Source organism: Myodes glareolus, chromosome 9 (genome assembly GCF_982192425.1).
Source record: "Myodes glareolus chromosome 9, mMyoGla1.1, whole genome shotgun sequence".
In the NCBI taxonomy this organism is placed as follows: domain Eukaryota; kingdom Metazoa; phylum Chordata; class Mammalia; order Rodentia; family Cricetidae; genus Myodes; species Myodes glareolus.
In genome coordinates, this window is record NC_142034.1 from 25879914 (window position 1) to 25896284 (window position 16371).

Here is a 16371-nt window from a genome sequence, read left to right on the forward strand (position 1 = left end):
TTTTGTTTACTATAGTGTCTCATGCAACCTAGGTTGGTCTCAAACTCATTGCGTAGTAAAAATGACCTTGAATTTCCTGCCTCTGCCTGCCAAAGGCTGGGATTACAGGCCTGTCCCGCACGCCTGGCCCGATGTGACAACCGCAGGGACAGGTTTTTATTAAGATCCAAGGCTCACCACTATCTTTATTATAGAAGCTGGCAAAAAGCCCTGAGTTGGGAGGGGAGTCGCGCGTGCTGGTTGCTAGGGCAACGCACTGTCGCTGTTGTCAGAGACCTGCAAGAAACGCGCGAGGAGGGTCCATCCGACTTCGGGGGAGGAGTTAATCGAGGCCTTAGACCCGGAGGCATGCCCGTTGGTCTCTCCAGGTGGCGCTGTAGGACCACGGATGTTGTGCGGGGGCGGAGCTTCCTGCAGCACTTTGCTCCTGTGAGGGGCGGGGGCTGGGGCGGGGGCTGGGGCGGGGCTTGGGAGTCCACAGCCCAAATCCTCGAGGGATCCAAGAAGACTACTCACGCTACCTTAGAAAAAGTTCGCGACCAGGAAAGCGTACGGGTCGGAGAAAGAACGGGAGAAAGTGCAGAGACTGGGACTAGGATAGTAAAGCGGGGTCAGGATGCTCAGAAAGTTTATTCATCTCCATCCTTGAGGGTTGTCCCCTTGTCTCCTCTGTCGCCTCTCTGGACCCCCGATCCTTCGCAACCTCAGAGATGCTCTGGACGCAGGCGGATCCTGATAGAACCAGCAAGTTTATAGGACTCTAGTGCCCAGGATGCATGCCAAGATAAAATTCCGCGGTCCCAGGCACGCCAAGAAAAATAGCCAAACTATTTCTAAGTTTGTCAAAGTAAGCCCGACTCCGCTTCCTTTCTGGAAGCTAGTAATGGAAAAAATGATTCAAGGAATCCCTAGCGGAGCCATCCTGTGTGCACTGCAAACACAAAACGGGGGTACCCTCTTTACTCCCCTTTCCTGGAAGACGATATTATTCTGTCACTATTACTAATACCACCACACACTGTCGTATCTAGTCGCTCAACCACACAAGGAACCCCAGGCTCCCAGAGTTGTACCCCTCCTGTGCTAAATACTTCCCTTGACCCAACCCAGCCTTGACGACCCCATTCACAGATATAGCCCACACAATAGCTCTGGAAACCTGAAAAGATGTACCGCGGAAGCCCTTCTCTGAACACACACACACACACACACACACACACACACAAAGCCAAGAAAGGAGATCTTTGGCAAGAAATTAAAGTTTATTAAGGCCTAGGGCTGAAAATGTGACCGAGGTCCGAGGGAAGGAAACTTTTCTGGTTCCCATGGCCCCAGGGGCAGGCCAGGGTACAGAGCAGGGTTAATAGAGCTGGGGCCAAACTTTTGTTTCTGGGAATCCCTGGCAGAAGACCTCTGGGAGAGGCCTGAGAAGGCCGAGGGATCTCTCCTGTGCCTTGAGGTCACAAGGCTTTTGCAGGGACTGGAAAAAGGTTCTCTGGAGAGAGAGCCTCGACTCCAAGGTCTTCATTTCAGTAATGACCATTTAATTTGTTCCTTGGCTGACTGAAGAACCTGCCGGGAGGGAAGGATGTTGGGAAAAATAGTGAGAATGTCAATCAATGATGCTTTTACTGTAGGTCTATGAGGCCCGAGGTCGCCTCTCCATCTCTGGCCACTAGGTGGCGGCAGCTTGCCACTACTTAGTTTAAAGGAGACCAGGCAAACCCAGATAACTGCAGCCAAACCTGAACTGGCTGCTACCCAAGCCAGTCCATGTGTGGGTGTGGGTGTGGCAGTGGCCCCTGCCTTCCCCGATCCATGCCAGGCTACAGAAGTGCCATCACCAGGCAGGGGCTGGGCTCAACCTCAACCTTGCCGGTGCTCAGGTATTCAGCACCTTAACGAATATTGGGATGTGTTCCTAGCAACCCATCCTGTTTGCTGATGGGGCAACGGCTGTCGATGTGTGGGATTCTATTGTCAAGAAAAAAATCCCTCCGTCCAACGTATGTCCTTATCTGTATCAAGACTCCATCCAGGCATGAAGTCTCCTTTCTCCCCGCAAAATGTCACTCCCATACTACATAAGTCCCTTTCCTGCGGTCTCCCCCTTTCCTGGGGACAGGGACCTCCTCCCATCTCTCCCAGAGAACCCTTTCTCTACATTTCGTTTCATATCCACCACTATAAGTTTTGTTTTTAATTAAGACTTCCACTAACGCAGAGGCGTGGAGCCTGTAATTTCAGCTCCTGGGAGTATGAGGCAGGAGGATGATGATGAGTTCAAGGCCAGCCTGAGCGGCACAGCAAGACCACACCAGTCTGTATTCTTCGCTCATTTAGAAAAATAGAAAGTCGTTTCCTGAGACTGTAAGACAACATTCTAGGCTCTTCCCAGCCATGAACTGATTCATCTAGGTCCTTGAAACATTTTTTTTTTTTACAATCAATGTGTGTGTGTGTGTGTGTGTGTGTGTGTGTGTGTGTGTGTGTGAATGAATGCTACAGTGCACACCTGGAGCTAACAGGACAACTTGTGAGCCGAGCACGGGGATCCATGCCTTTACTCAGTGGGGAGGCAGAGGGGATTGACCTCACGTCCTCAGGCTTGGCAGCATGGCCCTTAATCACTCGCTGCTATCTGATTCACGTAACTAGACGAGGTAGATTCTATTCTTCTGGAGCCCTAGAGACTCTGAGTAACTTGCCTTTCGACTTTGGCTGGTAAAGTAAAAGTGTAGGATGACTCAGATAAATGCATTTTCTTTTTGTTATCATTGTTGGTTTTGATTTTGAAACAGGGTCTTGTTCGTTCTTTGATCCAAATCCGAGGCACTGGAATGATAAGCCTGCGCCACCGTGCGGGTGCTGGGAAGTGAGGGGCTCGCCCAGGGCTCTGCCCAGGGCTCTGCCCGTGGCCAGCAAGCACTCTACATCACTGGCCCCGCTCGTGCTCTTCTTCTTTAAAAAAAAATTGTATGTGTGTCACCAGGCGGTGGTGGTGCACAACTTTAATCCCAGCCCTTGAGAGGCAGAGGCAGGCGGATCGCTGTGAGTTTGAGGCCAGCCTGGACTACAGAGCAAGTTCCAGGACAGCCAGGGTTACACAGAGAAACCTTGCTTCTAAAAGCAGAAGAAAAAAAGAAAAAAAAAAAAAAAAGGAGACCTCTGCAGGAGCAGCAAGTGCTCTTAGCCACTGAGCTGTCTCTTTAGCTCTCCCCGTTCTTGTTTGCTCTGCTCAGCAACACCCCCCTTTTAGAATGTTTAATGCTTCTTGCGTTTGTTTACTTTAGTGTGCTTTTATAGAGGTCAGCAAACACCTTGTGAGGAGTCAGCTCTCTATCGCAGCTCATCAGGCGAAGGCAAGTGCCTTTACTTGCTGAGACGTCTCAATGGACTACTTACTTATTTATTTTTGTATTTCTCAGACACATGGCAATCACTCTGGGCTCAAACTTGACTTTGAACTCCTGATCCTACGGCCTCCACCTCCCAAGTGCTGGGATTATAGGTGTGACCCACCATGCCCAGCTTGGCTTATTTCTTTATTTTATTTTAGATAAAGTCTCATGCTACCACCCTGGCTATAGGCCCGAACTCACTGTGTAGTTCAGGCTCGCCTTGAATTTGAGATCCTCAGGCCTCCGCCTTCAGAGTGCTGAGATTACAGGTGTGAACCACTCTCTCCCAACCTCCTTCCACCCTGAAAACCACCAGGCAGCCACATTCCTTCCCAGCAGAAAATGAGGAAACATGGGGGAGCAGAGGGCAGACAGGGTGGGGAGAGTAGTGTAGGACCTGGCACTCCCCACCGGTGCCACAAGCTCATCTCACAGTACTGCCGCATTAGAACTAGTTCATGCCAGGGAATGAAACACCTTGGACATAGTAAGTCTGATCAGACAGACCTGCAGAGGGCCAGAACTGAGGTCAAGCCATTCGACTTGACTAGCAGGAAGTCTGTGAGCCTGGAGATCCAGTCTGTGGATAGTAACCAGGACACACACACACACACACACACACACACACACACACACACACGAGTCAGTCACCAGCTCATCCCTTCTGTCCCACATCTCTGGTTTCTTAACTCTGTCTCCCCTGGAACCCTGGGCTCTCTGTGTCCTCTGGCCTGTTTCTGGCCGAGGCAGATGCATGGGGCTTACCTGGGCCACACTCTGCTCTGTTAGGCCAGCGTCATCAGTCTATGGGGAAGGAGAGTTGCGATCAGGAAAGAGAGGACTTGATGAGTCAGAGAGGTGATGGCTTGCAGGGTGAGGGGTGCAGCAGTTAGCATGACCCAGAACGGCACCTCTGTCTCTGCTCAGCAGACAGAGGTCCTACAGCCTGTTATCTAGATGCCAGGACTTCTGGTACCCCAACCTCCATTGCTGGGGATTAAACTCGGGGCCTCACACATGCCAGCCAAGCGCTCTTTCTAGCACCGAGCTACATCCTTAACCAAACTGTGGGGAGGCTGGTAAAGGGAGCTAAAGCTGGGGAGAGGTATCATCGAGCTGTAGGCCTGGGAAAACCAAACCAGAGCAGAGGGGTGGATCCCCAGTTCCCAGGGCTGCCTCCTGGAGTCATTTGGAGGACACAGCTATTGCTCCATCCAAACTTCTCACTGGAGGGTGGGGGAGGAGCTGTTATTTATTTGTTTGTTTTTATGAGGAACGAACAGGAAGATTTTCTCTTAGCAACAGACGCCCCACAGGTGCCACCAATAACTGCCTCTCAGTGTGAAGCCTGAGTGGCCCCCACCAGCTTTAACCCTGACAGCCTGGTACCCAGGAAGGACAAGCGGAGAGGGGACAGGAAAGGCAGCCTGGAAAAGATAGGGGTGGGGTGCAGGAAGGCTTACCCTAAAATTCACTTTCTGGATCACTTGCTGGGGGTCACTCTCCAGGATCACACTACAAGATAAGAGAAAATTGGGAGGTGGGTCGGTGATGCAATCCCCCTCCGACAAGCCGCTTTCCGATTTTTAATATATCCTATAGTGTCTCTCCTCTGGGGAACCTTCCCACAGGTGGTCCTGGAGTCACATGCATCCCTCTCTCTGGGGGACTCTCAGCTCTGTTCCCTCTGGTCCACCTCCAAGATCACCTCTGGGAAAATATTCAGTTGAGGGGCCTATAAGATGGCACAACAGTTAAAGGTGACTGCCACCAAACCTGACAGCCTGACCGTGATCCCCAGAACCCACATGGTGGAAGGAAATGACATCTGGAGCAGCCATCCTCTGACCTCCACACTGTGGCACACACACTCAGGAGGCAGAGGCAGGTAGATCTCTGTGAGTTCGAGGCCAGCCTGGGTTAAAAGAGCTAGTTCCAGGGCAGGCTTCAAAGCTACAGAGAAACCCTGTCTCAAAAAACCAAAAACAAGCAAACAAACAAAAAATGTAAAAAACCAAAACAAATAATAATACAATTAAAAAAGGGACAGCCCAGTCGAGCCGAGTAGACCTTCTCATGTTTAAAATCCAGCCATCAGCACACCACCAAGCAATAGAAGCAAGAGCAGGCAGTTAATACAAACAGAAGGGGGAGGGAGGCAGTCTCAGGGCCCCACCTCCCAGAGGTCCCTGCCCTCAAGTTGGGTGGTACAGTACCACGGAAAGAACATAGCCTCTGAAAGATCTCATGCACATGGTTTTAGATCTTCACCCTTCCAATGCCCTTGGTGTGTGTCCTTGGATAAGATACTAGACTCTCTGAGCCTCTGTTTCTTCCTCTGTAAAAAGGGCAGGTGTTTCAACGATGCTATAATCGCTGCACCTCCAGCATTGAGGCAAGAGGGCAAGGGGAGGGAAGACACTCGAGAAGTTGCTGCTACCATTTATCCCAGAATCAGACCTCTTTTCTTCCCCGATTATTGTCCCTTCTTCACGGGATTCTGCTAACCAACTTTTCTTATCAGTAAGTCTTATTACTTAGTAGTAAGTCTGCCAGCTTACTAATGAGAGGCAATATTTACTGAGGAAAAAGACAAAAAGAATCCCCAAATGACCAATGAGAGCGATGGGCTTGATACACGTCTGTATGACTCTCGCCGTCGTGTGTGACAGCTTCCTTTTAGCCCCATTTTAGTGACGGGGAAAGTAGACTCAAGGAGAGTCGGTGTCACGAGTATCCAGCTGGCCTTGGTGGGGGACACGCTGGCTGAGGATCTTTCGAAAAGGGACAGATGGCTATCTTCTTTCTCAGCCCTGGAGATCAACCTGGATTTCCCCAAACTCGACCTGTATAGCTGCCCACTGCAGGTGGCTAGCAGGCTACCCCCATTTTGGCTTGACTTTGGCTAATCATGATAAGGGAAGAAGGTTTGGGGGTCTGGTAAGAATATGTGGGAGAAGGGGGGATGAGTTGGCCAGAGAGCTTTGTGGACTAGAGTGCTCCCAGAACTGAGTCCACAAAGGTCATTCTGAGTATCAACAGCTCTTCTCTCTGTCTCCTCCTCACCCGCCATCTACGATTTCATCCAGCACCAAGAAGGCTCCGTCCATGTTCTCCAGCAGCCTGCGTTTCTCCACGCTCTTCCTGTGGGCAGACACAAGCACCTGAGCCTCCAGGTGGCCAAGAGGAACCACCTGGAGGTGGCTCCTCTAAGTGAGGTGGCTCCTATCCTTCTAACAGCCCTTCCCAACAAGGCCTGGGCAGTGGGGGCAGAGCCGGTGCCAGGGACTCTTGAGCACAGAGCAGGTTAGGGCCATCATAGGTTGGTTGGCTCAGTGGGTCTCCACCTTCCTAATGCTGCGACTCTTCCAGACAGTTCCTCATGTTGTGGGGACCCCCAACCATAAGATTATTTTGTTTCCTGATAACTGCAATTTGCTCCTGTTACAAATCATAGTGTACACATCCGACACTGGTCTCCTGTGAAAGGGGCCGTGACCCACACTCTAGGCCATGGTCCTGGCATAAGTAATCAGTACTGATTGGGGATGGGCAAACTGACTCTGAGCTCAAAGTTAGAAATCTTGTTTATAGCGGGGCATGGCGGTACACACCTGTAAACCCAGCATGCAGGAGACTGAGGAAGGAGGACCGAGTGGGAGGCCAGTGTGGGCTCTGTAACCAGACTTTCCTCTCCCCCTTTCTCCCCCTCTCCCATTCTCCCTGCTCTCCCCGTGCTTAAAACTTGTACGGATTTGAGTTCTGTGACCTCAGTGTCCTGAGATCTGATATCTGATCATCCCCTGCACACAGCTCTGCCTGGGACACCAGGGACATCAGGGGCCTTGGAGGAAGCCACTCCGGTTCTCCGAGACTCCAGGAAGATGGCAGGGCAGGAGAGCCTTGCCTCTGGGTCAAAGAGAAAGGCCTGGGGGCTGCGGCCCTGGGGTGCAGAGAATCTCACGTACCTTAAGATGTGGCTCAGAGAGTCAAACAGGCAGGCCAGAACAGACATGAGCATCAGCTGAGGAGGAGGGTGTGGGAGGAGGGAGAGAAAAGGGCTGAAGCTGAGAGGCCCAAAGCAGACCTCTGAGCTCCCTGTGTGGGCCCCGCAGGGAGGGGGGGTGGGAGCACTCCCTTCTCAGACAGGGTTTGGCTGGAGGCTAGTCGCACTTTGACTTGAGGGAGGAATTCCCCTTAGGTTTGAACTGGGGCACACTGGAGTGCTCCCTTGGAAGGCATACTGGGTGTCTCCTTCTCTAAATATGTTTAGAAAGAACTAACAGCTCACTACAGAAGGTGCGATGATCCATTTCTGGTCCCCAAGGGACCTAAGGACCATTATGGATGTGTAGTACAACTGTAGAAAGACCCGTTCTGGCTGATCTTCCACCCCCAGATCCTAAAGGAAGGATAGCAACGGGAGCATCCAGAGCCCACCTCCACCCCAGGACAGACCCTCCTTTGTCACCCGGCCTTCTAGATTCACCTCATTCTCGGAGGAAGAGCCCACCACATACAGGAGGAGGTCAATGCTGCTCTTGTAGACGATGGTCATGCCCCCCAAAAATGCGATCTCACCTAGAAGCAGGAAAGCTTTCAAATAGGCACACCCTGACCCCAACCTGGGGCTAGCCTGGTCTCCACTCCCCTTGCCTCTCCCTTTGCTTCCCACTTCCTTTCCCAAGGAACTCCAGACAGACAACCACTACCAGGGGGATGATCTGTGTCCTTGGTCCCATCCCTCCCGTAGAGTGGTCAACACGTCCAGCCTGCAGTGGACCTCCGTCCCATGCAAGGCCCTGGGACCAGATCCAAGTGTGTGTGTGGGGGATCACAGCACAGTTGGACTCCTCAACCAAGAGAAGGGGTGCGGGTGAGAGTGATGGGGAGTGAAGGCCCCTGGATGAAAGGAAGGAGCAGAATGCAGCTGGGGAGGAGAGGACAAAGAGCCTCAGAGGAGATGGGGGTGTGGGTGTGGAAGGCCGGCAAGGACAGATGTGTTCAGACGGAGAAGAAGACAGACACTGGTGGTCAGTTATCTGGGAGTTCCAGAGGAGGAAGGGCAGGCGTTACTTTCAGCACGGCTGGTCTTGTTGAAGACGTTTTTCTCGAAAACCATCTGCTCCTTCAAGGAGGGAAATGTGTCGTCATAATACTGTGAGAAAGAGAAGGAGAACGGCAATAGCCCTTGCACGGTGCCAGCTCCAGCCGTGGAAGGGACTTAGCAGGGAATGCTGGAGCTGGCTAAGCTGCACCTCCTTGTCACCTCCCTCCAGCCCCTTTCTATTTCCAGTTGCCCATAAACAAATTCCAAGCAACAAACAAACAAACAAAAACAAAGTAGAGAAATATTGGGGCTGCCTTTGAAGTCTTCGTTTGATTTTCTCCCTCTCTCCCTTGCCTCCTTCCTCTCTCTCCTTTCTCTCTCTCTCCTTCCTTCTTCCTTTTCTCCCTTTCTCCCTCTCACCTTCCCTTCCTTCCTCCTTTGCTTCCTTCCCTCCAGCAGAGCTGGGCTTGCAAACCAGGACTTCACCCATGCTAGCAAAGTGCTCCACCACTGAGCTACATCCCAGCTTGCTTTCTTTTTCTCAAGCCTTTCTTCCCTCCTTTCTTCCTTCTTTTCTTCCTCCCTTCCTTCATTTTCTTGAGGTCTGGGAATGGAACCCAGGGCCTCATGCGTGCTAGGCAAGTAAATGCTTTTCCACTACCTACATTCTCAGGGCCTGTCTCAATTATTTTCAAAACAGGGTCTCATTGTGCCAGCTAGCTGACCTGCTATATGTAGACCAGGCTAGCCTCATTTTCTTTATTTATTTTTAATTCTTTTGTTTTGGGTGGGGGAGACATGGTTCTTCTGTGTAGCCCTGGTTCTTCTGAAACTGAGTCTGTAGGTCAGGTTGGCCTTGAACTCACAGAGATCCATCTGCCTCCACCTCCTGAGTGTTGGGATGAAAGGCATGGGCCACCACTTCTGGTTTATCCTCAATTTCTTAACATATAACAAGGATAGGAGCTTCTAGCAGGAGGCCCCAGAGGCTTTGGCAACGCCAGTCCTTCTCTGCCCATCTGCTAAAGCAAGGTGTGCTCAGCTCAATTTTCTGAATGTGAATTTTCAGTAGTTAATACTTCAACTAAGTTAGCAGATTCTCTGCTGGGTCCTACCACGGTGAATGTTATGAAGACTGGTTTCAGCTCCAACAAATGAAAAAGCTTTACTATATTTACTAGTATAATATTAGTATTATATAGTATTACTATATTTATTAGTATTTACTATACTATCTAATTTAGATGTTCTATCTGGGTGTAGTAGCATATGCCTGGAATCCCAGCACCAAGGAAGAAGAAATAGGAAGATCAGAAGTTCTGGGCCAGCCTTGACTACATGAGACCCTGTCTCAAAAAAAAAAAAAAAGTATGGCTAACACAAATAGTCTTAGCATTTCGGAGGCTGAGGTAGGACCGCTGTGACTTCCAGGCTAGGCTGGGCCACACAGTAAATTCCAAGCCATCCTTGGTTATAGTGTGAGTCCCTGCTTCAAAAAACAAAATAAGCAAACAAAAATATCTAGGGGTCTAGTTGAAGTGGTGCCCTTTAACCCCAGTGAATCTTCGAGTTTGAGTCTAGCCTGGTCTACAGAGTGAGTTCCAGGAAAGCTAGGGCTACATAGAGAGACCCTGTCTTGAAAAAACAAAACAAACAAAAAAGAAAGAAAGAAAGAAAGAAAGAAAGAAAGAAAGAAAAGGAAAGGAAAGAAAACAGACAAACAAAAAAGTTAGGGCAAGATGTTACATGCTTGCCTGCTACCTCAGCACTCAAGAGGCAGAGGCAGAAGAAGCAAGACAAGTTTAAGGACAACCTAGTTCACAAAAAAACAAAACAAAACAAAACAAAAGAAAACAAAACAAAATAAAAGGATTATATTTCTGCACAGTTAATTGTATCAGTGGCAGGAATATCATCTATCTCTCTACTTATTTATTGGGATTGGTTTTGTTTTTGAGACCGGTCTCATTATGTATCCCTGGCTATCCTGGAACTCACTCTTGTAGACCAGGCTAGCCTCAGCTTCATAGAGATCAGCTTACCTCTGCCTCCCGAGTGCTGGGATTAAAGGTGTGTGCCACTGTCTGGCCTTCAGTGGCAGGAGTTTTAGGGCATTTTTCTTTCTAAAGTTCTTTTTTGTTCTCTTTTTTTAAAACAGTTATTTATTTAGTTGTGTGTTTGTGAGGGGGCAAGTATGGAGAAATCAAAGGACAACCTGACGGAACTTGTTCCCTCCAGAGTGAATTCAGGATCCAACTCAAGCTGTAGGCTCGATGACAAGAGCCCTTATTCGCTGAGCCATCTGGCCCACCCTGAGACTTTGCTTCAAATTTAGCTTTAGCTCATCTCACCCAGGCCATGTAGGATGGACGCCAGATAACTGAAGGAGAATTCCGTGAAAGCCTCAACTCCAAACCCCGAGTCTGCCTGTCAGTTATGACACTAACCCTGTGACCTCGGGCAACCTGTTTAGTTTCTCTGCGCTTCATTTCCCGCATCTGTGAAGCTGGAGCGCGGGACAACAGGGCCTCCCAAATACCACCTAAGTCTAAATACTCATCCTAAACACTTCGTGTTTACCAAGTTCAAATACAAAAGCACACAGGTTGCTTGTCTCCAGTATAGGGACTGGGACTACTAGATCCCAGCTCAGCTCTCCACTGATCCCTTTGATGGAGCTTCTCACGCTCACCCCGGGGTGCAGCTGGCCAGAGCAAGGACAATGAGAAGACATGAAACCATGTCAGGAAACACAGTAGAAACAGAGGGGGTGCCCCTCTTCCCAGCCAGCCGTCAGACTGTTATGGCATAGCGTGGATAGAGTGACTTCTAGAGAACCTAGGCTGGGCTGCTCTGCCATCCAGAAAGCAGTTTCTCCTAAAGGAGTTAAACGGGCTGGGTGGGGACCGCTTGTCTTGGACATGTGGCACCCGGCACCGTCTTCGGGGTTTCTGTGGTGAGGGGTTACCTTGGCCAGCAGCCTTCGCCCATCATTATCTAGGATGAAGACAGCCTTGATGGTGTAGAGAGAAGGTTCCTGAAACTGACACAGGAAAGGAACCTCTGACTCAAAGTGGATCCATAGCGTGGGCTCTCTGGAGTCAGCGATCCCCCCAATCCACAGCTGGTTCCAGCCCAACCCTGTGCCACATGGACCATTTCCGGTGCCCACTCTACTCCCAGGCAGATGTTCCACTGCAGGTCCGAGGAGCGGGTGCAGAAAGTTCTACCGGGCCCAAGTTCTGTCATGCACTGACTGCTCCAGAGCCCGAGTCGGAGTGTATCACAGAACCTGGGCCCGGGGAACAGCGGCGCCGAGCGAGCCTCCTTGTGTGCAGCTGACCCCAAGCTCCAGAAGCGCGGCCATCACCCTGGAGCAAGGGAGCCCAACCAGACCACCTCGCCACTCCCACTCCTCCCTCGTCCCGCCAGAAACTCACCCCCAACCCCGCCACCCCAGTCAGTCCCTAGCACTGCTGTGAGTTCCTCCAGAACTTCAGTCCCGCGACACTCCACTCAGGCCCAGCACGCTCCAGAACGAACTTTTTCTCCCCTCCTCGGGCCCGGGCTCCCTCTCCGGGGCTGGGCAGTGGTGGCACAAAGTTCCCAGCTCAGGAGCCCGAGGCAAGTCTGCTGCCCCCGACCCCAACCCTGCCGCCCGGGGACCCAGCACCCCATGCTCCGTACCCGCAGTTCCGTGGCTCGGGTGGGCGGCGCTGCGCCCCCGGCTTGGGCGGCCGAGGCCCCCTCCCCCGGGTGCGGACGTGGCCAGGCCTCCGGCCGCTGCATTCCGCTCGCTGCTCGCAATGACAGCGCCGCCCCGCCCCGCGCCCGTCCCCCCCGCGGCGCCGCCCCTCCGCTCAGTCCTGCGTGGCTGGCCTCTGTGTGTGTCCTCTCTCTCTGAGCGAGCTTTCTGCCTGACCCCCACTCTGCAGAACCTCCTCTCCCCACCTGGCTTTTTTCTCATTCTTCTCCCTGGGGCCCTTTCTGCGACTCCAAGTCTCTCAGGTAACCCAGAACCAACTACTATTCCCTCTTACGGCCTCTTCTGGCCCCGGGCAGTGGGGCCTATAGCTTTGGTTCATAGAGGTCTCCACGTGGCTGCCCTGGGCCAACCTGAATCACAGGTGAGACTTTTTTCAGGACGCCCGGATGTCATTGGGACAAATATTTCAAGTCACTTTTTTGGATCTCAGGACAAAGCTTATCAGAAAGACCAGGTGGCCACCCCCTCTGTGGAGAAGAGTTCTCTTCCTCTCATACTAATTGAGGAAAAGAGCCATGGGCTGAGGGACACCTCCCCCAGACATTTTTCAAGACCCAGAGGTGGATAAAGCAGGTAGTGTATGCCCATAATCCAGCCTGAGCCTGTGGACAATCTGGCCAGAGTACAATCGCACACAGTGAAGGGGTGAGCGGTGCTTGGCCAAGCGCTCAGAATGCTGATCTGATCGGTGTGCCTTTTACACCCAACACGCCCACCGTATGTCAAAAGCCATGCGTGAGAAGTAGGTGTTCTCAGACATAGCAGTTGAGAAGAATCAGGCTTTGTGTGACCTTTTTCATGCCAATTGGGAAAATAAATTGAGTGGGACAGTCCCCAGGCTTTGGACGGGAGAAGTTTCCCCCATTTTGCCGTTCAGGGCCTCAGTGTGGAGCGTCACAATCGTTCATCTCAGATTGTTCCCACGGGTCTTCCTCCCACTGAAGACAGCAGGCTTTCTCTTTCCAACTTTCAAAACCTTTTCTGTTTTTAAAAATTTATCTATCTATCTATCTATCTTTTATCATCCAGTTTAGACACTTATGTGGGGTCAGAGGACAACTCACAGAAGTTAGTTCTCTCCTTCTACTTTCTAGGTCCTGGGGATTGGATTTTGGTTGTTAGTCTTGGTGCCCCCCCTTCCCGTGCCTTTACCCACGGAGCCATCTTACTGGCCTGAAAGTTTCTTCTTAAATATCCTCATCAAGGGGACTGGAGAAATGGTTCAAGAATTAGGAGTATTTGCTGCTCTTGCAGAAAACCCAAGTTCAGTTCCCATCCCCACATCATGTGACTCACAACTGCCTCTAACTCAGGTTCCAGGGAATCTGGCACCCTCTTCTGGCTTCCACAGGTACTGCATACAAGTGGTGCACATACAGACAAGCAGGCGCATACAAAAATGAATAAATTAATATGTTTTCCCAGGTATAGTGGTACATTTGAAAGATAGAAGCAGGTGTATCTCTATGAGTTTGAGGCCAGCCTGATCTATATAGCAAGTTCTAGGCCAGCTAGGGATGCATAGGAAGAATCTGTCTAATAATAATAATGAAATTAACAACTTGATATTTGTAATCTAATAATAATAATAGCTATTATTATTATCTGGATGTGGTGGCACATTTAGTCCCAGTCCTTGGGGGTCAAAGGCAGGTGGATCTCTGCGTTTGAGGCCAGCCTGACCTACAGAGTGAGTTCCAGGACAACCAGGGCTACACAGAGAAACTCTGCCTCAAAAAAAAAAACTAAAAAAAATATTAATAACAATAGCAAATTCCTCATCAGAAGGCTCCTCTGCTAGTCACTCTGTCTTATTTGATAGGTCTCTCCTGTGGCAGTCTGGCTCAGCACTCTCTTGCTTTCATTGTGACTTTCTCAATCTCTAAATATCATTTTTAGCAAGGCCTGCAATCCTAGCACTGTATCAACTGGAGGTTGATACAGATGGATTGTGAGGCTGAAGCCAGCCTGGGCTACATAGCAAGATCCTGTTTCAAACAAGAGCAAACTGAACAAAACAGGAGATGAGTGAGTAGATAAGATTTGTAGTAATTGGTTTGCAAATGTGTGTGGTGTCCCCCACCCCCCACCCCCAGCTAGATGTCTTTAATCCCAGAACTCGGGAACCAAAGGCAGGTGGATTTCTGTGAGTACAATGCCAGCCTGGTCTACAAAGCAAGTTCCAGGACAGCCAAAGCTGTTATATAGAGAAACCCTGTCTTGAAATAATAAAACAAAACAAAAGAACAACAATGAAAGAACAGTACCAAAAGCTCTTCGGGTCATTTCCTTGCCTGTGTTTGGTACACAGTACCTGTAATGGTCTGTTCTGTCCTTTAAGAGACAAGCCACGCAGGCCCCGTCTGCAAGCCGACCTTCAGCTTCCAGCCTGAGCCTCTTCCCTTTCCATGTCTGTCTCTCCAGACACTCTCCCTTCTCCCCACTTCTCCCCTTTCTCCCTCTCAGTTTCTCTCCCCCCCCGCCCCCTCCCACTCTTCTCCCCTTTTCCCTTTTCCCCCCCATAACCCACTAAATAAATACCCAACCTCACTCTGTATGGCGCGCTTATCCATGTGTCTGTCTCTAGCCTGCCTCGAGGCTCCCTGTACATGCCCATCTGTCTTGTCTGTCTTTCCTTGTGGGACTAGCTGCCCCCAATGAGGTGTCTCACCATGCGGCTTCCTGCCTGGAACTTGCTGCCCCTCATGGCCCACTGCAGTCACTCTGGGAACTGGCTGTCCCTGCCTGGGACTGGCTGCTCTCGGGAACCACTGCCTGCTGCCTGCCGCCACTTCAGGGACCTGCTGCATGGTCTCGGGACCGCTGCCCACTGCAGCCACTTGGGGACCTGCAGCATTTTTACTTAAACCATTACAGTACCCACATTGGGAGGGTCATTCTTCTAAAGAAGGGACAGAAGAATTGGAGAGATAGGAGCCTGAGAGAGCTAGGTTGGCTGCATGGGGGCAATGAGGGAGGAGCCAGGCAGAGTGGGAGTGAGAACTGAGGATTAGGGAAATCTAGGAAGGACCTCCACAGCCCCAAATTCTCTGCACTCCACCAACTCCCCCTCTGTGGCTGCCAGTCCGTGATCACTAGGAACTCTTTACATCTTAAGTTCAGTAAGTTCAGAACCTTCAAGTTCAACCTTCTAAGAATTAGATGTTAGGTTCAGAGAGATGGCTTAGTGGTTAAGAGCACTGGGTTTTCATCCAGAGGACCAGGGTTCAGTGCCTAGCACCCACACAGCAGTTCCAGTCCCAGGGGATCTAATGCTCTTGTCTGTCTTTTGTGGGCCCTACAAGTATGGTGTACAGCTGGATGCAGGAAAAACACCCCATAGATAAAAAATTTAAATGAGCTGTCCCGGACTGGGCATTTAGCTCAGTGGTAGAGCACTTAACTAGCAAGAGGAGGCCCTGAGTTCCATTCTCAGCTCAAAACAACAAAACAAAACAAAAAGAAAAAGAAGAAGAAGAAGAAGAAGAAGAAGAAGAAGAAGAAGAAGAAGAAGAAGAAGAAGAAGAAGAAGGGAAAAGAAAAATGGATGTTCATCGATGACAGCCCCTTCCAAATCTTCTACAGAGTCCCTGGGGTTCTCCCAGATCATGGCCACTATGATTGGTGGCACAGAGAAGCTACCAAACTAGACAGCTTTGTGGGCAGAAAGAGAGTTATTGGGGATCAACTGCCAAGGCTATCTCTTGGGTGGCAGGGGAGGGGAGAGAGAAAAGCAAAATGGCAGAAAAGCGAGGAGACTTTATTTGACAGTCAGCATGGTAGGGATCTAAGTTGCTAGAAGCTGTCTGACTGACCAGGAGCCAGGTGCCCTTCCCAGAGGTGTGTGACCTCTGGGGGAGGATTAAGGGAAGCTGCAAGTGAACAGAAACCTCATTTAAGCCTTCTACTCTTCTAGCTAACAGAAACCTTCAGGCTTGTTCACCCAATAACCGCCCCTCCGCTCCCTGGGTCAGAGTCCTTCTGTTTAGGACAGTGTTACCAGCACGGTCATTTTAGGGGAGGGGGACTTTGGACCTGACAGCTACACCTTTAGTGAGCTTCCAAGGAAACAGGCACGCTTTCAGGAGGAGACGCTGGGCAGTGCCATCCACCCCGGGGGCACTCTGCAGTTCATAATCAGTTCTGGAAAGACA

The 16371-nt window shown here is 50.6% G+C and overlaps 1 protein-coding gene across 2 annotated transcripts; it reads right to left on the reverse strand.

Moving 5' to 3' along the window:
- Positions 1 to 1243: 1243 nt before the first annotated feature.
- Copz2 (coat protein complex I subunit zeta 2) lies at positions 1244 to 12265 on the reverse strand. Of its 2 annotated transcripts, none has more exons than XM_087910049.1 (9): positions 12139 to 12265; positions 11420 to 11494; positions 8478 to 8529; positions 7891 to 7982; positions 7370 to 7425; positions 6468 to 6545; positions 4865 to 4916; positions 4167 to 4205; positions 1244 to 1572 (listed from the first exon to the last, which is right to left on the reverse strand). In XM_087910049.1, the coding sequence occupies exons 1-9, from the start codon at positions 12238 to 12240 to the stop codon at positions 1525 to 1527; spliced, it is 594 nt and encodes a 197-aa protein (XP_087766175.1). In that variant the 5' UTR covers positions 12241 to 12265; the 3' UTR covers positions 1244 to 1524. The 2 variants fall into 2 exon arrangements, with proteins under 2 accessions (XP_087766175.1, XP_048306602.3); XM_048450645.3 differs by having other exon boundaries at positions 8478 to 8559.
- Between the last annotated feature and the right edge of the window lie 4106 nt (positions 12266 to 16371).

Excerpts from the sequence above, each read along its gene's own strand:
- Copz2 (XM_048450645.3), bottom strand. The coding sequence starts at position 12,240 with ATGCAGCGGCCGGAGGCCTGGCCACGTCCGCACCCGGGGGAGGGGGCC. Across the intron at positions 7,426-7,890 it reads GCTCTTCCTCCGAGAATGAG|CTGATGCTCATGTCTGTTCT; the intron begins GTGAATCTAGAA and ends CCTCCTCCTCAG. Across the intron at positions 4,917-6,467 it reads GATGAAATCGTAGATGGCGG|TGTGATCCTGGAGAGTGACC; the intron begins GTGAGGAGGAGA and ends CTTATCTTGTAG.